This window comes from Marmota flaviventris, chromosome 9, assembly GCF_047511675.1.
Source record: "Marmota flaviventris isolate mMarFla1 chromosome 9, mMarFla1.hap1, whole genome shotgun sequence".
NCBI lineage: Eukaryota > Metazoa > Chordata > Mammalia > Rodentia > Sciuridae > Marmota > Marmota flaviventris.
The window spans coordinates 113,869,433-113,894,152 of NC_092506.1; the positions used below are offsets into that span (position 1 = coordinate 113,869,433).

A 24,720-nucleotide genomic window follows, 5' to 3' on the forward strand; every position below is an offset into this window, starting at 1 on the left:
CTGCATTGTCCCAAAAAGGCTCGCCAAAGATGCTGATCTGCGGGTGGGTGTAGACGCGCAGCAGGCGCGCCCGTGCCCGCTCCCCTCCGCGCGCCTCCCGAGCCGCGCCGCCTCTCTGGCTGCGGAGGAGCGGGGCTGAGGCCCCCGCCCGCGCGCCAGCCCCCGCGTACCGAGACGGCCGGGCACTCGCAACCGCACTCAAGTCGGCGGGCGCTGGTCCCGGCTCACCATGCACTGCCACGCCGAACTGAGGGTGAGCTCGCCCGGCCAGCTCAAAGCAGCCAGGCGGCGCTACAAGACTTTCATGATCGACGAGATCCTCTCCAAGGAGACCTGCGACTACTTTGAGAAACTTTCCCTCTACTCCGTGTGCCCGTCTCTGGTGGTGCGACCCAAGCCCCTGCATTCCTGTACGGGTAAGACGCCCCTCTAGTGAATAAGTGGAGTTCGGTAGCTTTCGCACCGGTATGGGTCGCTTCTGATTTCCCACGCGAGAGCGAGAGGAAGAGGCTCAGGGATTTTTGTTTGTTTTTTTTTTTCTGCGCTCCTACAAGGAGACTAGACTCTCCAGCGGTGGGCATTACAAAGGCGTCTGCAACCTGACCCGGAAGGGCCAGGCAAGGTGTTCATCGCACCATTGGAAATTAAGTAAAGGCAGGACTGCCAAGGTGCGTCGGGACGCTCCTGCAGAGCCAGGTCTTCCGTTCGAAGTATGCTTCCTCCTTCCCCGCTGCTCTGTGGCTCTGAGTTGGAAAGTTCAAACCCTTGACCTGATTGAGCCCCTAAGTCATTGTTTCAGGAAGTGGGATTGTGGGTTTCAGCTTGAGTTTGGTGGCCTTACTTTTTACTTTGAGTTAGCTTGTCCAATCTCTACTGTCTCCGTTGGGAATTTTTAGAATTAAATCAATGTCCTGAGGGTCACAACAAAACCTGAATTCACTGCATTTCACTTAAAATCATCTCCCTCCGGGAAAGTAGTTTTGAAGCATGTTGCATTTATGGCACAAGCTGAGGGGATCAATTCTGTTTGTTCAAGTGACTAAAACCAATCATAATAACAATAGAAACATTCTTCCAATCTGCTTTCCTCTTTCCACCAGAGCTAAGACCAGTAAAAAGAGAAAAAGAACTTAATAAATACATTGAAAAAAAGTTACAGGTTTGTATAGAGAATAAATACAAAGCTATTTAAAAATCTTTGAGTGCTTTATGAAAAGTTGCAAATTTTAAAGTGCTTTGACATTATTAGGATTTAGGCTATGGAAACATGAGTGTAGGAAAAAAGTTGAAGCAATTTCTATCAAAGAAGTTATTGGTTCTGCTTTCCATTAAAGGCAAACATTTAGTACTTTAAAATCAAAATAGCTTTTGAAGCTTGTTTGTTGTATGGTTGACTTGAAATAAATTAATTAAATTGTGCTTGCATTTAAAAAGCGAAGTGACCAGTCAGCAGCAGTTTTGAGAGAATATTTTGGAATATTCAGGCTGAAATCTGTAAGCACATAATGCTTGGAATCCCATATTTTCTCTTAAGTCTACGGATAGTCCCTATAAGACAATCAGTAAATCTATAATAAATATATATAAGTAAAGCTTTTTAAAATCAAGTTGTTCCTACTTGCATTTAGTTATAAAATGAATATTATATTCAGTAACACTAAAAGTACAATTTATCTGCAAGGTAGGATGGGCCTGATATTCCACAATAAACCTTGTAATACCAAATTTTACAAACTAAGAAATATTTGAAATAAGATAAAAACAAGGAATTTTAGTAATAAGATAGATATCCTTGATGTTATTTTTATATTTGTGGGCCTGCTATGTGTTGAGCCTTTAATGAATAGTTTGCACATATATTGATTTAAGAAATAGGCTAAATTTTGTTTTCAGAACAACCATTTGCTACAATAGCTCAAATCCTTTAAGGAAAAAGAGAGGTTTCATTTCAATCCCAAGTCTCGGTGCAACCAATGCAATCATTGTATATTAGAGATGTTTCTAGGGCAAAATATAACTTCTCCAAAGCACCTAGGCATGGCTTAGTACCAGCATAATTTTTAGTGACTTTGCATTAATTTGAAGGCTTTTCCTGGAGTATAGGAGTCAAAGATTTGGATCATAGAAGAAAATATGCCAGTAAAAGAGCAATAAATATGCTCAGAAAATAGTCATCCAGCCCGTGAAAGCTGAGTAAGTTTTATGATTTATTGAGCCTTGTGTGGGAAATAAAACAGGAAAATATAATGATTCATATGCAGTTCTGTGAGTGTTAAAAGTGAATTGACATATATCTCAAGCTAAATTTTTGCTCAGTTTTGTGCCTCTAGAAGTTCATTCATGGTTTGTGGCAGAAGGTGGATGTTGGCAATGATTTTCTTGCCCTGTTTTTCCAGTGCTTCCTTTCTTTAGATTGATCCTTTCAAAACGTTTCTTGATTTTTGTTCTAGTTGAGACTTAAAATATAGAAACTAGGATTTGCGGGTGGAATTAAACTCATAAAAACTGGCTACAATAGTCCATACTTTCAGATCATAGGCTTTCAGTGGGTTTACGATTACAGTTAAAGCCTTACATGTATTAGATCATGGGAATCCCATTAGTGACTTCTCAGGCGTTTTGCAAATTCCATACTTTCAAAGCATTTTTGTTGGTTTTTTAACAGTTAAATTCTGGATCAGAAAATCTTAGGTTGAATGAATGTAATCTTTTTTAATGAACTAAAACTAATGACAACAAGTTGCTGACATCCTTAATCATACTAATTTTTTGGTGGGTAGAAATAATGTTTAGCACTTTTGGTAGAATTGATACACAAAAGGTTCAAGTCAAAGGCCTAAATTGGAATTAAAGTTACTGAAATAGATTTGTTTTTTTTTTCCTGACTTCAAGTTTAAGTAACTGCAACATAAGTGAATGTTTGTTTAAAATGTCCTCAAACTCAAAAAGTTACCATTACGTATAATAAGAACACATGGTTGGGATGGAAAGAAAGCTACAACATTTAGAAAACCTCTACATAATTAAGCAGTCCTTGTTGTTTAGATTTAGTAATCCAAATGTCAGTTTATAATACTGAATTTCCTCAGGCAGAAGAGCATGAATTCAAGTAAACAGGGAAATGGAAATATTTTTCATTAGGTAGATAATCACCTAACACCGTAATTTATTATTAAACACTCTAACTTTGATGGAATCTTCAAAAAGCCATTGTTTAAACGTCCTTATTATAAAGGCAGTAATGTTAGTCCTAGAAAGCTATGTTTCAGATTCTTTTAAGTTTCCCCGATTCACTCCTAAATTGCTCTAATAGGGGTTGAGAAAGAGAATTATTTCCTTCTAAGCCAAACTAAAGGGAAGTTTATCATTAAATTTAAAATAAAATGTAAATAACTAATCCTGAAAAAAGCCTCCATTTTTTAAAAGCATTTGTTATTGAGGGCATTGGTGAGGTGTGGAATATGTTTAGAATTAATTTAGTGTATGACATGTTGGTCTTATTTTTAAATCTGATGACAGTAATCCCCATTTGGAATAGAAATATACTGCCATTTAGAAATCAGTAATCATCTCTCATGAACATTAGAATGGTGACAGTGATTGAAAGGGCTCTCAAATGAGGTGTAGTCTATGATAACATCAATGCTATTTAACTTTAGGGTGCACTCTTGTCTTTTTCTGGTTGTGATTAATATTTCTTTGTAGAAACTTTGGTTGAGTGAAGCTGGATTCCTAGGCTGAGGGAGACTGCAGGTATTGGCATGGTCATTTTTGAAGACCCTGCCTTGAAGTTTAATCTTTAGAAATTAGGCAGAATTTCTACATTTGAACAATGTTTAGGAGAAATGGGTACACTTGCTTTACAAAAACAAGGATGTAATAGTTTATCCTAAGGGTTTTCATATGAAGATATGATAAACAGAGCTGTGATGCTAATCAGCTTATAAATTATTGTAGTTATTTATACTTAGAGCCTACATTTGCACAAGCAGGTTTAGGGGGAGGTGAGTGTAGATTTGTACTTTTTATAACTTGTGACTTTTACTTAATTTACAAAAATTTGTAGTCTAATTTCTTTCCCCTTCTCTGGCAGATTGGTTCTGTTGAATCTCTCTGCAACATTCAGCAGTTTTTCCTATGGGCTGACTGTGGACTTCAGAGGTGGATGAGGTCATAGAGGCCAATCTCCTCAAGTAGAGGTTTTTTTTTTTTTTTTTTTTTTTTTTTCCAAAGTGCCAGGGTCACACTAATGCTTCAACATAATCTCAGTCCACTTTTCCATATGATGATCCTTGTCAGCGTTCTCAGAAATCAGTAAGACTTTTCCATATTGGTTACACACCGGGGATAAACTCTTGAGTCATACCCAGGGGGACAGTCAACCAGCCAATTAAAAGAGGCATTTGGGGAAGGGTGATTATCTTAGGAGGTGGTGTTGAGAACATTTTATCCTTTGGTGGACCCACGAGAAACATGTTCTTTAGGGTGTTTGTTGAGTGCGTTTTTGTCACAAAGATTGTGTGTCATCCCAGTGAAAAATTAAATGAGGTGTGGACGTGCAAAATGACTTTGTTGGGAGTTAACAAACCAGCTACTGCTTCATGAAGTCAACTCCAGTGATTCCCCAAATCTCAGCTCAGTTTTTGGTCTTTTAGTTGGGGACCAAAACTGGTAGGATCTTGGGAACTTGAGAGTTGGGCACTGGAATGTTAATGGAGACATGTAAACGGGGTCTGGGAAAATGATCATTATCAACTCACATTTGTATTTCTGCCAGAGGCAAATAGGCTTTTATTAGCAATTACTCAGAACTGCCTCTCCATTTCCCATTCTAAGGGTAAATAAATTGAGGGACCCACAGGGGTCAGAATATATTTGGAGTTGAGCAGTTATCTCATTACCTGTTAAGTTTTGTAACTCCTCTGTTAAACTGAGATGCCGAGGAGCTCTTGGGAGTCAGGTTTAACTCGCAAATAGTTCATCAGCAGTGGCTCTGATTTTTTTCATAGCAAATGGAAAAGTGATCAGAAATTTTGTTCATAAGTTGAAATGTCTCTCCAAATGTCTACCATCTTCAGTGTCATTTAATTTAATAATTTAATCAACACAAACATATTTTCTTGGTATATTATATTTGCATTGTCATTGAGTCCATTATTTTTCAGCGTTTTCTAGGTCTTTAAATCTAGCAGTTGGGGTGTTTTACAAACCCTGTCGAACTACTTGGAGGGCCATTGCAAGTCCTCCTTTGTTTTTCTCTGAGTATGATGAGCAGTTTGAAATTGGGGTAGGGGAACATTATGACAATCTAACACTTTTGCTTTCCATGTGGAGTTTTTCTCTTTGAACTCTACCTACAGAGCGTTATCAGTAGCAAAGTTGTCAAATTAGCCTCATTAAATATAACTCAGATGAAACTGAGTATGTATAAACTATTTTACGAGACTGATTTCTTATGGATATGCCAGTTGTACATCTGGATGGAAGACTGAGTTTGTGATGCAAGTGTGGACAGTGTGAAGTTGCTAGTTTTAGCATCTCCTGGAATCAAAGTGAAAAGATTTTCAAACTTAACATTTCCCAGGCATCTATATGAGAAGCAATAAGGACTGCATAAGGTTGTTTAAAGTATAAGGAGAGATTCAAAGTCAGGGAAAAGAAACAGGGAAAAAGAGAGAGGGTTTCTTTGAAATTCTTGAGGCCGCTCAGATTCAGCCTTGTAGCACATTGTCCCCCAGAGTGGCTGTACAGGCAAAATAAAGGTAGCTTCTGAAATTCTTCCGTCTAGTCACAGATAATAAATGACTAATGAGAATTCTTCATAGACACACACTGAGGCCCCTTAAGGGAGATTCCTGGAGCCTGAGCACTGCCCATCATTTAGCATTCACTGTGGAGGACTAAGTAAATGTTAAACCAAAAACATTTTGAGGTGTTATTTGCACTTTGTTTGGAGTCCAGGCAGGAGGAGGAACAGAGATGAAAAGCCATGTAGGTCAAATGGTCGCAGGCTCCCTCATGTGTATTAGGCTTGTGATTTTTTATGGGTGTTGCTGAGTTCGCCTTGCCAAACTTGCCATTTGTTCTGCCCCAAAGGGAAATTTGTGGGTCCCACGGCTAAGTCCATTGACCAACTCTTGGCTGGAATGTATTTAGAGGGCTGCAAGAATTAGGATGGAATGTATAAAGTTAAGCCTCTTTGCCTTGTCTTTCGGGGATACATTTTGACACTCTAGTCTTGTTGAGTTGGTGTTGCTGGTGTGATTCTTCAGGTGGACTCATAGCTGGATTAGCCAGCCGCTTTCTCACATAAACTTAGGAAGGCTCAGGTGCTCACAGAATGGTCAAAAACCATTCGAATGCAGAGGCATGATTCTCCTGGAAGCAGCATCTAGAAAGAGAAAGAGAAAAAGAAGAATTGAGAGAATAGAGAAGATTCCCACATGTGGAGAAGTCCATTGGGCCGCTTCACCAGTGTCTCTGTTTTAGCTGCCTGAATGGTGGTTTCCCCTCTACAATACAGAGCAGAATTAGGATCAGCATTCGGATTTATTAATAACGGGGTTCAGACCAGGACCTTGTGCAAACTTGGTGGCATTAATAAAATAAGTATTCTTCAGGAAGAGAGGTAGTGTTTGATTTTTTTTTTTAAACAAAAAAACCTTTGTAAACTGTCAGGATTTAATTTATTTTTATTGCAGTTTAATAAAGAAAAAAAAAGTCTTGTTAAAATGCTCTAAATAAAAACACAGTTAATTTTCCATTACAGTGTCTAATTACTCACTATCGTCAGGGCATTTTTATGTGGCAATTTAGCTTCTTGAAAGTGGAAACTTGGCACGCATGTAAGGAAGAAAGCTGTGCACCTAGATAGATTCACAAGATGGTCTAATTATATTTGGGCTTGGAGTTGAGTCTTGCATATGACTTTCTGAAGAAGAGAGGAGGAGAGAGAGTCTCTGTCCATAGTGACTAAGGAAAGTCTCTGGTTTCTGTAGTGTCAGTTGAAATTGAACACGGAGGAGGATAATTCTGAACTTTAGATGATGTACAAGTACATCTGAAAGGGGCCTCTGCCAGTCGCCAGTGGAAGCTGACGTCAGGACTACCCGATCAGCCCGGAGCACAGCTACGTATGTTTCCTGACTGCACTGGCTTCTGTCGCCAAGAAGAGCACTTGCTCCAAGGAAAGGTCAGGATGCGGCAGAAAGAGGCCAGTCTAGAAGGCTCTCCACAGCAAACTAAATATGTTGTGAGTCCAAGCAGATGCTAATGGGATTCTTTTTTTATCTCATTTCTCCAGCTTATCTATGTGTCCATAGGAACATGTTTTTCTGGATATGAGGGAGTGATCAGTACTTTCAGAGTGTGCCTCCTTGGTGAACTTTTGATCACTAGTTTAAAAATCCCCAACTTAGGTCTTTGATAATTGATACAATCATCCACTTTTCTTATTCAGGGATTAGTGGTGACATGGGGTGAATGGAGTGGCCTTGGACCTGGTCGAATTTTATAAAGGTCTGGATGTATTTCCTGGGATGGTCACTGCCAACTTCCTCTTTCTGGGAGTTCCCTTTACTCTGTGACTTCACTATTTCCTAGACTCAGGATAAGGAAGGATCATTTTGTAAAAAAGGTCACAGTCACATGTGGTTTGAAAGAAGCATAATTTTGATGTTTAGTTTAAATGATACCTTGGGTTGTCAACTTTGTGCATTTCTCTCCTGGGAACTTACAAATAGCAGAATACTGATAATATGTCTTTTTATCTATGGGAAATATCTTGGGCAAGGAGAGTTCTGAGCTCCTCTTTGCAAGTCCTACAGTATTTATCCAAAGGGAGCCACAAACATGGGAATGCTAGAAATACTTTATATTTCAAACCTTCTTATTCATATGTATAACAATAATAGTGATACTATTTTTATTAATGCATGTTAATTACACAGAATAGTGGGTTTCCTTGTGGCATATTTATACATGCATATATCATATTTTGATAATTTTTACCCCCTTGTTACTCACCCTTACCCTCCCCTTTCTACTCCCCATGATCTCCTTCCTCTTCATAGACTTTTTTTTTGTTGTTGTTTGCTTAACATTAATAGGCACTGGACTAGGTGTGTGTGTGTGTGTGTTTTGATCAGCTTCAAAACATCCTTAAGAGGTAAATATTATTTCCACTTCACTAATGGGAAAACTAAGAAGTTAAGTAACCTTACCAAAGGCACAGAATACATAGAGATCTCCATAAGGGGATCAATAAGCAAGAAGCAAGAAGGTAAGTGGAAAGATGGGCAAAAGCTGCAATCAGGCAGTTCACAGAAATGAAGGTCAAGACAGCCAAAGAAATGGAAGGATGTTCAGCCTCACTATGGTCAGGAAAACCTGAATTAAAGTGAGAACTATTTCACACTCATCAGGCAAAAATTAAAGTATTCAGTATTCTCAGTTATGAAAAGGATGTGGAATGACATTCTCAAATGCTGGTGGAGGGAAGGTTATTTGGTATCATTTCTTTAAAGAGAAGTTTGGCAACATTGAATAAAGCTGCAGAAGAACATATCACAGCTCTGCATTTCCACTTTTGTGACTGTGTCTTTAGAAATCATTGTAGATATGCAAAAAGATACATGTATAGAATGTTCATTTCTGTGTTGTTTAGGTCAAAACAATGTAGCTGCTGTTTCAGGGGATAAAATAACTCGTGCTCTGTGTGTGTGTGTGTGTGTGTGTGTGTGTGTGGGCACATGTGCGTGTGTGTAGTAAGTCTCTATAAAGTGATTAAAACAGGAAAACCAGATCCACTTGTGTTAATGTGGATAAATTTTAGAGATGCAAATGCTGGGAAAAATAAGTTGTGTGTGTGTGTATATATATATATATAAAGTCTGATACCATTTATATAATGGTTGAAAGCCTGTAAACTGATATTAGGTTAGGGAGGCAGGGCATAGGATTGTGGAGAGCTACCTGCAGGTTTTTATTTTCCTAATAATTAGTTAATAAAAATAAAAAGATCTAATGCAAGTATGGCTAAGCATTATGATATGACAAAACTTGATCATGGCACACAGATGTTCATGATATTATTCTTTGTTCTTTTCTGTCTATTCAAAACTTTTCATAACATAAACATTGAAAAGTGATAGGCTGAGAGATCACACAGACACATGAAACTCTTAATCTTGAAGAATTTTTGATGGCTTTCTTAAATAGCCTTTCTTTCCTGAAGCATAAGCTTTTAAATATAAAGCCTATTGTATATAGATTCACAGACCCCTCTGTGAATGCTTTTTAATTAGACACATGTACAGCTTACATTAAAACAACCTCTGTGGCTTCAGTAATTGGATTTTGGATCTTAACTAACCTTCCCTGGCTGGTTTGGGATAATATTTATCACTAAGATAACTGCTGTTTCCCATATAATGCTTTGGCATTTGAATAACCGGTCTCTGAGTGGGGCACTTTCTCTTGAAGGAAGTATTGGTGAAGTGTCACACCCATATACATCAATAATCATGCAAAAGAGAATTGTTAGGATTTTTCTCTTTTAATGATGTTTTAAACCATAATATACTGCCTTTCATTGTGTCTTACTTTTATAAGTGTTTGCTGATATGGTGATATTTTACCCTTGTTGTTAGATCAATGATCCATTGGTACTAACAATTTAATTTACAAAAATTGTCTAAGGATGGCTGTGATTAAATACCAAATAATCTAATATTAAGATGTAGCTTCTTCATAGGGAGAAGAATGTTGACATTGATATGTAATCTATCCAAGTTCTCTTTATAGTCTGTAACCATGATTTCATTTAAAAACTTTGTTCGATGTGTGGTGTCAGGGATTGTTGGAAGGGATGAGCTGTTACCATGGTGATCCACAAAGAGATATCTGTTACCAGTAATAAATGGTCATCTTGTTGTTTGGAGAGCTAATCTAGACCACATTATTCCATAATGACAACTGTAGTGGCAGATGCTTTATTCAGCCTATCTTAACAACCTAGACATTTTAATTTTCTCTGCAAAATAGTCCCAATTTAGAAATATTGCTTTTAGAGACTTTGGCCTTTGGGGAACGTGTCCTCCTGTGTCTCCCACCCCCACCCCCCAGGCAAAGTCCTTTTTAGTGTGGAAGAAGCAGTTGTTACAGCTGAGTTTGCTAAACCATTTCTCTTCCCTGACTACTCCTGTTTGCCCAAATAAATACTTAAGCAAGGAAACAAATGAATCAAAGCACTCCAGGACCCTCATTTTACCCAGGCCTGTAGCCCAGGTCTCTGCACTTTCTTTGGTGCTTGACTGTACAACCCTCGTCATCAGGAATGAATGAGCACATCTAGAAGATGTGGCCAACTGAAAAGATGATGTATCTGTCAGCCTTGTTGCCACTGTTTAGACTTTTGTTGGTTGTGGGAGAAGGTCTTTCTGCACTCTATCTTGTCCATGTAGTTGCCCAAGATGACTGGGGTCAGTCAAATGGATTGAAACTTTTGCTTATGGCTTGCTCTATCAACTTTCTGAATTTCTCCAGTGAAACCTTATTTCTTATAAAATGGACTAACCAGGTTGGGTGCTTAAATGGAGGAAACATTATAAAGAAATACCATAGTTCACCCTTATCCACAGTTTTGCTTTCTGTGTTTTCGGTTATCTAAGGTCAACCAAGATCTGAAAATATTTAATGGAAGATTCAAGAAACAAGCAGCTCATAGTTTTAAATTGGACACCATTCTGAGCAATGTGATGAAATCTCATGGTGTCCTGCTCCATCCAGCTCAGGACATGAATCATCCTTTTGTGCAGCGTATCTGCATTGTATGTACTACTCATCTGACTTTGTAATGTCTCAAGTGATCCAGGATCACCCAAAGCAGATGATAGACAATAGTAGTCTAATGCTACATCACAGTACCTTTATCACCTCATTTTATCTCATCATTTAGGCACCCTATCATATCACCACAGGGAAAAGAAAGGTGAGTACAGCATAATAAGATATTTTGAATGTAAGAGAGAAACCACGTGCACATAACTTTTATTACACTATGTTGTTATAATTGGTTTTATTTTATCATTAATTATTATTATTAGTCATTTGCTCTGCCTAATTTATAAAGTTTTATTTATTCATTTATTTGCAGGACTGGGGATTGAACGCAAGGCCTCACACATGCTAGGCAAGTGTTCTACCATTGAGCTACATTCCAAACCTACAAAATTAAACTTTTTGGTTGGAATGTATGTTTGGGGGAAAAAAAGGACTATCTATAGGATTTGGAACTATATGCAATTTTAGGCATGCACTAAGAGTCTTGTAACACATTCCCCATGCATGAGAGGGACTGTTGTATTGCAAAGAGCTTCTGTGCAACCATATATGTGTAAGAAAAACTTTTTCCTACAAAGTATGAAAGTTTGCTCACTGGCCACACATCTGATGGTTCAGTTTTGAATCTTCTTTTTTTTCAATTACTTGGAGAAAGACCAGTGGAGATTTAGGATATTTAGAGTAGATTTTAAGCAAGTTTCACTAAAGGAGAGAGAGGAAGGCATTTTAATATGGTTCTAATCTAAGTCCCTTCTTTTGACAGGCTAAAAAAATTTTGCTAAAATATTTGGCCTATTACCCTAGAGGAGATTTTAGGAGGGTGTTGTTAATTTTGTTATCCCTGGATATCATGGTAACTCATTAATGCTCTTAGCACATTAGACAGCTGTGTATATTGGAAGCACGTTTTTAATAGTCAGTTTGGAGCACAGCATAAAAGGAATATCCTATCAGGGTCCTAGTTTTTTGTTTATCCACTGGGAGATTAGGCCTTAGGTGGTTAGATAAATTAGCTGTCTAAACAGAACATGGTTTTACTGTTTAGTACCCTGCAAAATAGAAATAATAATAATAATAACCACCACCACCACCACCATCACCAAGTGCAAATATGCCGCAGTCTGGCTGGGCACAAATCACTAGCCACTGAAGCAGGAACAAACTTTATTTTTAAACTGTAGGAAAACACTTCACACAGCTCCCGGGAATTGTCCTGAACGCCACGAGGCTTGTCCAGGAACCCCCAGCCGGAAATATCTCTCCCGGAAAATCCCTCCTCCTGCACTTCCCCAACCAATGGGAACTCTCGGGGAATCCCCGGAAATCCCCAGGAGAACTCCAAAATAGTGCAAGAACTCAAAAGTTGCGGCAGAGGCGGATAGTAATGCCTCGCCTGTCAATCAATACTGTTGGCAAAATGCCAGGGGCCATACAGACTCAGCCGTGGCTCTCAGCACAAATACTTTTATGCATAAGTGCATTTCAACTAAATGGAGATCATATACAAAATAGTTATGATTACCACTGCCTTTTAGGTGAGAGAAGTAAAACTCAGGGAAGTCAAGAAATGGCAACAAGGTTACCTGAGTAAGTTGTAGAGTTTAGATTAGAACTCATGCCTCATTCAATATAAAGTTCCATACTGTCTATGATAATGCAAAAGGATGTAAATTGGAATTTACATGTGTTTTTTTATATTGACATATGTATGTGTGTGTGTATAAAGTATGTGTTAGTATGTAACTACAGCAAGTTCCAATTTTTATGCCATATTTATAGTCATTTGATTTGTGCCAGTCATCTTTCATTTCCTGTGATGATTTGGGTTCTAAAAGATTCCAGAAAAGTTTTAAGAGGCAGCATGGTTTTTAGAGGAAATGAGGTAGTCGGTAGATGGGAGGCGGTAAACCTGTTGCCATCTAGTTGTGTGACGCTCGTCTCATTGCCTCTGGATGCCAGTGTCCTCGTCTGTGTCACATTTGCTAAGGCTCTTTTGGTCACTGTGCTTCTGTGAGCTGTGAGTCATTGGTTAAAACTTCGTTTTTTAAGGGAGTCAAGGTGGAATTCTCATCCCTTTGTTATTAACTGGAGAGAAAATGCTTAACAACTAAAACCCAACCAAATGCCTTGGGACTTAAAGACTTGGAATATTTATCATGGAATATTCATTATTAAGTTTAGTGAAAAAAAAAAAGGTTTGGCCATTTGTTTGGCATCATTTAAATATAAGACTAATATTTTTACATCTGGTCAGGCTGGGATGGATTCTGGGAATTTCTATTTTGTTTTAATTTTTGATTGACACATACTTGTATTAATTTATGAGGTACAGTGTGGTAATTCAATACATTATGCTGTGTCTAGTGATCAGATCACATAAGTAGCACTTCTTATGCATTATCCTTTCTGTTTTGAGCCTTTGAACTCCCCTCTTCTATTTTTTTATAAAGTAAAATATATAATTTACAAAAATTGTCTAAGGATGGCTGCGATTAAATACCAAATAGTCTAATATTAAAATGTAGTCGTCCACTGTGCTGTCGAACACTGGAACTTCTATCTAAACGTATTTTGATACCTATTATCCAACTTTCCTATTCCCCCCTTCCCTTTCTTAACATCTTAGAAATCAACTTTTTTAGTTGCCACATGGAAGTGAGAACATACAGTGTTTGTCTCTCCACATCTGACATATTTCACTTAGCATAATATCCTCCCGTTTCACATATTGTATCATAAATGACAAGGTTTCTTTCTTTCTTTTTTAATACTGGGAATCTATATTTTTAAAATCCTTCCTCTGTGATGACAATGAAAAGTCAAGTTTGGGAACCACTATAGAGGAGGTAATAGCTTAATGATGAGATGAATGTAATTTGCGTCTCTTGACTTAAATGCATGGGATCAGTTAGTGGAAGGATCCTGGTATACAGGTTTTGGTCAGATGGTTCTGGGTTTGTCTGTTTTTTATTGTCTTTGTGACCTTAGGTAAATCACTTAACCTCTCTGACACTCAATTTCCTCATCTGTACAATGAAGATAATAATAACTACATAATAAGGCTAGTTGTGTAAGTTAAATGAGATAATGTATACAAAGCTCTTAGCATAGTTCCTGGCAACAAAGTGCTTAGTAATTGATAGCTTCTATTAAAAGAATTATAATAATAACATCATCTTAGTTGACTGAAGCATAGCCCTTTAGGGAAAAATTACGGCCATTGGTGAAATTAAACTCAAGCAAAATTAAAAATCCTTAAAAAGAACCCCCCCCACACACTCTAGGGCATTCTTCTGGACTATGTCATTTCGCTAGCTGCCTTTTAAGGAAGCCTGGGTGGTCTGGGATGTGTTTGAGTTCAAGTCTTCCTGAATTGCTATGCTTCATTCCTCCCACCTTTCTGTTTTACAATGTGAATTTGGAATTTTGTAAATTCATAATTGAGTGGCACAAACAGATCAACATTATGGCATCACAAAACACGCTTTGTTGCTTTATTTATTTATTATTTTTTTACAAGAGTTGCTCAAGATTAATTGCCCTTGGGAAATGTTGCATCATGAAACTGTAAGGTTCTCAAGAGCTGTCTTAGAAAAGTGGTCGAATTTCTCAACAAGAAGTCTGATTTCTTTTCCAATTTGAAGAGTACAGTTAGTCTTTTCTTTGGAGGAGAATCAGAGTACTCATATTCTCTTATCTCAGAGCATTGAGAGAGAGAGAGAGGGAGAGAGAAATAACTCTATTGCGACTTCCTTTTCTAATTAGATGGTGTGGAAAAAAGTAGATGTTTGAGGATTAATTGCTTTCCTGGTATGTTGTTGAGTCTGTGATCAGAGTGTGTTCTAAATGAAGTCCCTATTTTACAGCTTTTGAATTGCCATCAGGATTAGTGTGTGGTGCCATTCTAAGTGGTAATGATGAGTGACTGCTACATGGAAGGACTGCCTGAATAGGGGTTCTGCATGGATACTTCTGGAGTTGTGTTTCTGGGCTGATCACTAGTACCTAATGAGGTCTTGTGTCTGCTGATGAAAAACTTGAATTGGTGAAGGATGAGAAAATTCTCTTGTGTAGCTTTTACCTTTTGTGGCATAAAGGGAGCCCTGGTGAACAGGGTAGTACTATTATAAATGGTTGGACCATTTATAATTCCTATAAGCCATCTCCAGTGACTTCATCTAGGTTCAGGGGTGGGTGGGGGCAAGTGGAAGGAAGCAGGTGGGATAAGACACATGGGTGTGTCATGGCTATGGCAGAGTAGCATTCATCTGTGAAGAGTAAAACTGACTGACTCAGAGTCCTCAGACTATAGGGTCAGAATTTTCCGACTTGATGAAATAGTAATCAGTTGAAGATACAGGTCTTTGGCTGTTTTGGGGGGGGAATATTCTGTTAAACCTATGGATTCAGAAAAACAAGTACATGTGTTTGTCTTCCCCTAAGAGAATAGGCAGGAATGGGGTAGGGGTTGGGTGGAGAAGGAATGTTGGCTAATGGAGAGTGAAGAGTCAGGGAAACAAGTTGATCTACAGGACTGTGGATCCTTAGATGCTTGCTCAGCATTTGTTTTCCCCAGGAGAAAAACAAATTGAAAAATGAGAGAATGGCTGGGTGTGGTGACATACATATGTGATCCCAATGAACTGGGAGACTGAGACAGGAGGATCACAAGATAGATGCCAGCCTGAACAATTCAGTAAGACCTGGTCTCAAAAATAAAAAATAGAAAGGTCTGGAGATGTAATCAATGATATAACACCCCTAGGTTCAACTTCCAGTAATGAAAAAAAGAAAAAGGAATATTGCATTTAGAAATGGCCCTAGGAGTACGTGCTGTTTTTCAGAGGCGTTTCTCATAACCAACAGCGGTCAATGACTTCTGATTGGGCAACAGCCTGCCGAGCCACACATGTAGCCTTATTATCATATATATTAATGATACATTAAAGAGTGTCATCATCCTGGGTCACAAAAGATCGTTATGATTTGGTTATAATACAATCATGGTATTCATACAGTCCACACAGGACTTAATGAATGTGCACTTAATGTGGAGAGGTAGTGTGCAAGCAGAGTTCAGAGAAGAAATCCTGTCAAAAATCCTTTACTCCAAGCTGGGGTACAGCTCAGTGTTAGAGTCCTTGCCTAGTATTTACAAAGCCCTGAGTTTGATCCCAAGCACCTAGAACAAAATAAAACAACAAAACTCTATCTAAACCAAACAAACCCCCCCTCTTCTTGGGTCCTTCCTTGACTCATTTGGGATGTTTCCATGCCTCATTTTCCACTATTGATAAAACAAGACCCACATCCATAATTTCTGGGGAGGAATGGATGATTAAGGAGTATGAATTTATTGCTTAAAAATATAAAAATATAATGAACATACAGAGACTTAGTGGGAGAGCAGCTGAGTGGTCTTTGGGAATTGTGTTTATTACTGTGTTTTGTACACAACTGGACAGAGAGGTTAGCTAAATGTGGCCCACTATTTTTCTACTGCTGCAAGCTAAGCATGGTTTCTATATTTTTAAATAGTTACAAAGTGATCTAAAGAATGTTTTGTGACCTGTGAAAATTAAATGAAATTTAAATTCACTTGTATCCATACATAAAATTTTATTGAAACACAGATGTGTGCACTGGTTCTTGTATTGCCATAATGGCATTATAATATGGCATTCTTGCTATAATGGCAGAGATTACTGGTTATGACAGTGACAGTATGGCCTGTAAAGGCTAAAATATTTACTTTCCGGCCTTAGCAGGAAAAATTTGCCAACCCTTGAACTAGACTATTGGAAGCAAGGCTCCTCAGTTGTGAAATAACACAACATATGATGTCATTCCAGGCCACAAAAATACCTCCTTTGATCCATCACAGACCAGAATTCTGCTGTCATCCTCTGATGTGTGAAAGGACCAAAAGTGGGAGTTTGGTGGGGAATTTTGCAAGGACTCTCTTAAACTGAGATCCGGTTTTTGCTCTATGGATAAATTTCCAAGACTTTCTAGAAATAACTTTAAGTTCTTTTTGCACCTGGTGGGTGAGGGGTATCAAAAATATTTACAATAAGGTGGTTGGGATTCAGCCACAATACAATGGTTAGAATATAATGAAGTGGTTTGGGGACTTTTTCTTTGCTGTTGCACCCCACACTGGTTTTTGCAGAGGGAATCTGAGGATGACAGTTGAAGAGGTTGGGAATATTGACATTACTAACATTTTTTTTTCATTTGAGGTTTGGGTGGCAGTTAATATGCTTCTTAATTGACTTTAACTTGTTGCCCATCCCTAGAAATAAGAGTAATAAAAATAAAAGTTACACAATCACACCACCACAGCCCTGCTCAGAAAGAGTTTGCATGGATGGATAAAGGACTTCATTGATATCATCCATTCTACTGTGGAAATGCCATCTCTCTGTGCCCACAGACTTTCAACTTACCCATGGTTGGGAGATACCAGATTTGAGGAAGGATGAAGCATGCTTCTCCAGGTTCCTCAGTTGCTTTCTTATTTACATTCAGGTATGTGGGTCAGGGTGAAGACTTTGAGCCAGTGAAGTTCACAGGGGAGTGGGCAATGCAAGATTAATCTGATTTGGCTACAACTTCCTATGCATTGTTGGGTTTACCCAGCCAATAGGCAGAGAATTTTAAGGTTTTTGCTTGCACCACTAAAATGGAGTTGGAGAGGGGTTTGCACAAATGGAAATTGGATCGATTGCAGAGAAAGAAAGTATTGATGTTGGTCAGTAAAATTCTGCTTCAAAGAGAAGTATACTTGGTGCATGGTACTACAGATTTTCTTACTCTAAATCTAAGATGAAGTTTCTAAAATAGTGATAATAACAATAATCAGCACATATCACAGTAAATACTTATATAATATTTACTCTACATCAGGCCATATTATGAATGCCCTATGTGACTTAGCTTACTTAATTTTTATGGCAATCATGGGGAGATATGATAATTCTTCTCACTAGATAAAGAAGGAAACAAATGCAGGGGTTAGGGGTGGACATCTCCTTGGGAAGGATAGTATGGAAGAGGAGACAGAGCTAACTTTCTGAGTTATATAGAGATAGCTACATTGAGGTTAATTCCAAATTTCTACAGTGTTAATATAGAAAAAAATCCTACTAGAATATATGGGTGGAGGGGCAGAAGAAAAAAATCTAAACCTTGTCACACATAGGGAACTTTGTTGTCTAATTTGGATCTTGGTCTCCTGAAGAATTTATTTTAAAAAGTACAGTGCTAGGTAAAGAGTAGATTCCTAGCAATATTTTTAAAAAGTGATCCTGATTTTCTTTAATTTTTACTGATTTGATTTTTCTTACCTAGTTTTTTTTTTTTAATTTCTAGGCTATATCAAACTATCCCTAGAATGATTAAGACATCTTTGTTTTTTTCTGGAGCTGTGAAATTCTCATGAAGTCTGAGTGAATTTATTGGTGTCCAGATTTGCAAAATGAGTTCATGACAGGGACATAGTTCAAAGTCTTACCCATTATACTTCACTGTCTGAAGCACTTTCTAGGATGGATATGACTAGGTAAATTTTATCACGTTGTTAATATGTTTTAAAATGAAACATTGAGGCTGAGAGTGTGGCTCAGTGGTAGAGGGCATGCTTAGCATGTACAATGCCTTGGATTTAATCCACAACACCAAAAAAAAATTAATATTGAATAGGTAAAAGTATTGGAAAAATACAAGTAGTCTATAAAGAGTACCAATACAGTGAACACTTAAGCACCCACTGCCTAGTTTAGGATAAAGAACATTTCTTCTGAGGTTGCTCAAGTGCCCCTGCCTATCACTGTCCCAGTTATAGGTCTCAGTGTCTCAGTTCTGCATTCAGACTGTTTTTGTCTGTAGTTTCATCATGTTTGTATCCCTAAATCATGTATTGCTTGTTTTTTAACTTATTGGTGTAATCATACTGTAGGTGTTGGTTGTGACTTTCTCTGTCACACAGTTTTGCATTTCCAAGGTTCCTGTTTGCTTCGTGTGTGGCTGCAGCTCACTCATTTTCTTTGCTGCATGGTGTACAGTATGTAAGCCCACAGCACTCTATTGACTCATTTTGGATGGACTTAGGGATTGTTCAGTTTTTGCTGTTACGAATATTGCTGCTTTGAACATTTTTGCTAATTTTTTCCCTTAATCAATGGTGTAGAAGACTCAAATGAAATAGCTTTTCCTACAATTTAATTAAAATTGTAATATCTATTCTTTGCACAAATAGGTATAGTTTTTATTTTGGGACATGGGTTTAGTTTTAATGCTTTTATTTGTTAGTTTTTCCCAAAAAATTGAACTGTGATTTGTTTATTTTATTTTTTGAGAGTCATTCAACGCATTTATGGTCAAAATCATTGGAACATAAGTCTTTACAATTTAACAGTTTAAAAATATTTTAGCAAAATAAATGCATTCAAATATATTAAATAATTTTAGTTAGAATGCAAAGTACTTTCTTCTCTAAACTAAATAACCTTTCTCATGTGAAGCAGAAAATAAAAGATATTGCATTATGTAGGTAAGATAATTCCTTTCTCATGTTTATTTGTAGAGTGGAAAACAAAATTTTATTTTAAACATTTTTCTGCTTAAAAATATAAACCTTAGAAACATTCTGAAATAATATAGGAAGGCATAGAGGTTTAGGGTAGGCAAGAATTTATTGTCCTTTCAGACTTTTTTTTTGATGGAAAAGAAAACCAAAGCCTAGAGTAATGAAATCACTTAACAAAGATGAGACGAAATCCTTCTCTGCCCTTTAAATATAACTTCTCTAAAATAGTTATAGGAATCTGTCATTTCATTTTTAAATTAGAAAGCCCAAAGCTTCTCTATTATATTTCTTGCTCAGTGCATCATAATTTAAATTATTTGTCATTTGAAAAACAAAATCACTAATAAAATCTATAATGACAATTCGAGGTCCAATTTTTATTTTATTTATTTATTTATTTTTTATTTTTTTAATTTAATTTTTTTTATTGTTGGTTGTTCAAAACATTACATAGTTCTTGATATATCATATTTCACACTTTGCTTCAAGTGGGTTATGAACTCCCATTTTTAGCCCACATACAGATTGCAGAATCACATCAGTTACACATCCATTGATTTACATATTGCCATACTAGTGTCTGTTGTGTTCTGCTACCTTTCCTATCCTCTACTATCCCCCCTCCCCTCTCCTCCCCTCCCCTCTTCTCTCTCTACCCCCTCTACTGTCCTTCATTTCTCCCCCTTGTATTATTTTTCCCTTTCCCCTCATTTCCTCTTGTATGTTCTTTTGTATAACCCTGAAGGTCTCCTTCCATTTCCATGCAATTTCCCTTTTCTCTCCCTTTCCCTCCCACCTCTCATCTCTGTTTAATGTTAATCTTCTTCTCATGCTCTTCGTCCCTACTTTGTTCTTAGTTACTCTCCTTATATCAAAGAAGACATTTGACATTTGTTTTTTAGGGATTGGCTAGCTTCACTTAGCATAATCTGCTCTAATGCCATCCATTTCCCTGCAAATTCTATGATTTTGTCATTCATATGGAAAAATAAAAGACCCAGAATAGCAAAAACAATGAGGTCCAATTTTTAAAAATAGTTCTTCTCCACCCAATTGACTGTGCTGAGCCTAGAGAGATCTTGCTAGATCCGGTAGCCTGGTTTCTGGCATTGACAATATTTCCATTGTTTTACAGCTCGCCTGCCGCCAGGGGTGTTCAAGACAAGCACCAGGCTTGAGGGATTCTGCTATTGTGTCAACAAATAATGGCACAGGCATCTCCACAGCTTGTCCACACACTGTCCTGGTGCTTTTCTTCTTAAGGAAATGGCAGCTTTGCAAGAGACATCTTAATGAGGTCATTTGGATTAGGCTGGGTTAGTGGGCAAAGAGGTCCATGTGTTTGGGGCTGAGTGTGAGGCTTTTCATGTTCTTGGAATCTCCCCTGACCCTCCCTGTCACACCCCTCCAGGGCCATATCCAGCTCTTTCCCTGTGCTCCCATCCTGAAATAGCTATGGTTCAGCATGTAAGAAATTCATTCCTCTAATCCCTTGGGAGCTGGTGAGCTCTGCATTTGCCAGGAGATTGGTTTTGACTTTCTCCTCTCCTTCAGGAACAATCTTCAAACACTTAAAGTGTGTTTTAAGAACTTAATAGGAACGTAACCCGATTACGAGGATTCAACTTCCAGCCTGCCATACACTTGGTGACCTGGGGAAGCAGCTCAAAAACTTTGACAAGCTGCTTTTTCCTTCTCAACTGTGAAATAGGTGTAAAATCACCTATGCTCCTGGGTTTGCTATAGGCATTGAATGAGTCAAATCTCTTGAATCTTCTATGGAAAAGATTTTGTCTGTGAAATAAAATTTTTAAAAAATTCTACATATTTATTTATGTTTCTGCAACAAAAGGCAGAGACTACAATGTGCAAGAATCTAGAATAGTGATTGCCAGAATCATACACCAGCATCCTCTCTCCCTGGACTTCAGCAGCACCAACTTATTTAACACACTGAATTGACATTCTTTTTATTTGATTATCTCTTCTATGGGCCCCAGGCAAGGATTATGCCTTTCTCAATCCCTATCCCTGGCATCTAGCATATATCCTGGCACTTAGTAGGTGCTAAAAACAATGTGGTTTTGAACCTTACTAAATTGTTGAGAGTTGTCTACATAGTGTTCCTTTATAATACTTTTCTTGCTGTGTAGGCACTTTGTTTTTCTCTTGTTTAACATCCCCCTGCTTCTTGTGTGCAACTGAACTTTCTCCTGACTAGGGGTCCCCCTTACAAGCCTGATGTTTTCAGAAGTTGCTGCTCCACCCAAGCCCCTTAACAACTTTTTTTTTTTTTCCATCTAAGGACTTCCTAATATGTCACATTGAGCTAAGAGACTATATTATCTGGAAAAATCTGCTCCAGATTGAGAATTCTTAAAATTAGGTCCTTATTTATGGATCATAAAATGTTTGCTGTTTTTTTTTTTAATTTCTTTAAGTTCCTTTTGATTGTGCTTCATCATGAGGGATAATGGTTCATTTCAAATTAATCTACAAGACTAAAGTGTAACCTATTGGGCGGGGGAAGGGGGGCTATATGGCAGCTGTTAAACAGTGCATAGCAACTCTTCACAACAGCTTGAACATGAAAAAGGAACTGTAGTAATAGAATATGCTGGAATTTGATGAGGGCACTGAGAGCTATGGGACATGGGATTTGAACTTGCAGTTGTAGACAATGACTATGTCTTCTAAGACCGGAACCCTTGAACCTTTAGCCCTGTGATACCCCAGAAGAAAGACTGGTGGAATTACCAGCAAGAGTCCATCCAGCTCACAGAGCTTTACACCCTGTTGTGGAACATCAGCCATTCTTTTCTTCTCAAGTTAAACTTTCATAACGACAGGGTAGTTCCTGCCCTTGGCTGTCCCAAAAGATTGATGATAAGAGCTGCAAAACTTTTTAAAAAACTTTTAGAGTTGGAAGTGATAAGAAACTTAAAGAATTAGACACCAAATATAACTCATATTAAACATCTTTTTTGGAAAAAATCTGACCTAGGCTTGCAGATACTGTAAAATGCTCTAAAAATGTTTATAGTATTATTTAAAAGTGTTGACGCATTTGGAAATAAAATTATTAGTGAGTTAGCTTGCCTCTTTTTATGCACAGGAAATTGTATAGATGACTGTAATTTTTGGGGGGAGATTTTATACAAAATCAAAATTTTAAACGTTACCAGAAATGTATACCATCCCTCATATGAAATGTATTGAACAAAAATGTATTGACCATCTGAAAATTTGAAATTTGAAATTCTCCAAATCTGAAACATTTACTCAAAAAGTTTCAGGTTTTAGGGCTGGGGTTGTGGTTCAGTGATAGAGCACTTGCCTAGCACATGTGAGACACTGGGTTCGATCCTCAGCATCATATAAAAATAAATAAATAAAACAAAGGTATTGTATCCATCTACAACTAAAAAAAAATCTTTAAAAAAGTTTCAGGTTTTGAGCTGGGCTTGGCAGTGCATACTTGTAATCCAGCTACTTTGGGAAACTGAGACAGGAGGATTGCCAAGTTTGAGGCCAGCCTAGTAACTAGAGAGAGACTGTCTCAAAATAAAGAATATAAAGGGCTGAAGATGTAGCTCAATGATAGAGCACTACTGAGTTGAATTTTCAGTACAACCACCAAAAAAAAAAAAAAAAAAAATCAGGTTTTAGAGTATTTTAGATTTAGGAATTCTCAACTGGTAAAGCCTGTGCAAATGATTCAAGATCTGAAAGACTCTGAAATCTAAAACACTTTTGGTTCCAAACATTTTTAGTAAAGGGATTCTTAACGTGTACCTGCATTAAAACCTTAGTGAATTAAATTTAACCCTTGAGTGATGGAGTGATCCACATTGAACTTTATGATTAAAACAACAACAACAAAAAGCTAATAGCCCTTATCATTTCAACTAGAGTTCATTAAATTTTTTTTTCTTGAGCATTTAACCCCTCCCCAGGTGCTGTGCTAGGACTAGAGAAGTGACTGTGATATGAGTGTTAAGTCCCTACCCTCGTTCTTGTGGGAGATGGAGACAAGTAAATCTGCAGTTACCAGTACAATGTCATATGACAGATTCCATGATGGGGGAAGGTGGGTGTGCTGAGGGGTACCTCATCCAACTGGGACTTGGAACAGTTAGGGGAGGCAGCCTCAAAACCAAGACCGGTGAGATGAACAGGCAGGATAAAACGAATGCTCTAGCAGAGGCAGAACATTTCTAAATCAAGTTTCTTTTCCTGAATGCTGTGATGAATATAATTGAACAATTCTTGGTGGCTGAGGATCTCCTGACCTGCAAGGTAATTATTTTTTTATCACTAAATATACTTAGTGATAAAATAAATATTTATTGATCACTATATATGTATATATATATATTGTCTCATATATAGTGTCATATATGTCTTTGTGTTTGACCTAGTATTCATGACATACGTTCATGATAATATGATTTCAAATTCATGTTTAACAAGTTGTTTTTAAACCTACACAAACTTAACTTAATATTTGTATAGTAAAGACTGTTAGGGTGAATGCTGTATATTTTTGTAGTTTTTGAGTATTGACTTATTGCTGCTTTATAAATTCATATTTTTTCTTCTCATCTTTGCTCCCTTGGAAGGTCAGGGTATGACCAGTGTAATGAAACCTAGAGTGACATGGGTTTCCCTTCTTTGGAAAAAAAAAATTCTCTCTCTCAGGACTAGAAATAGAATTGCCAGGCAGGTACCCACAACTGAACCACAGCCCAAGCTCAGTAATAAGCCAGCTTCTCCTCTCTTTGACTGAAACCACAGACCTTGATAGCTGAAGGACACTTATGACTCATAACCACTTTCATTTGGTAGAGGAGAAATGGAGGCTTAGATCAGCTCTGAAAACATTCGTTGAGCGCCTCCTCTATGCCAGGTTGAGGGAGCAGCTATAAAGATGAATTATTTCCACATAGAATTTAGCAGTTGTAAAGGGATACAAGCACATTAGAAGTCAGTGTAACTACTCTGGAGAGTTCTGCCAAAGAGGCAATGGGAACAGAGGTCCTGTGGGAGTACAAAGGATGGGATTTAATCCAGTCTGAGCAGGAGGGAACAGGAAGATGCTACAGAATGTTTTTTGGTTGTGAAAACCTGAGCTGAATCTTACAGGATGAATAAGAATTAGCCAGGAGAATAAGACTCCTGGGGGTAAATCTGGGCACATTCTGAGAAGTGGAAAAAAAATGTGACCAAAGATGAAGTGACTTGAAACAGCAGAATGTGTTTTGGAAAACTAGGGGCAGGTCAATATT

At 37.7% G+C, this 24,720-nt stretch overlaps 1 protein-coding gene across 1 annotated transcript in view; it reads left to right on the forward strand.

Moving 5' to 3' along the window:
- The first annotated feature begins 229 nt into the window (after positions 1-229).
- Barx2 (BARX homeobox 2) overlaps positions 230-24,720 on the forward strand; it is a 71,443-nt gene continuing 46,952 nt past the window's right edge. Inside the window, exon 1 of the mRNA XM_027945524.2 lies at positions 230-416. Within this exon, the coding sequence (XP_027801325.2) occupies positions 230-416 (187 nt within the window). The remainder of the gene's footprint in view (positions 417-24,720) is intronic.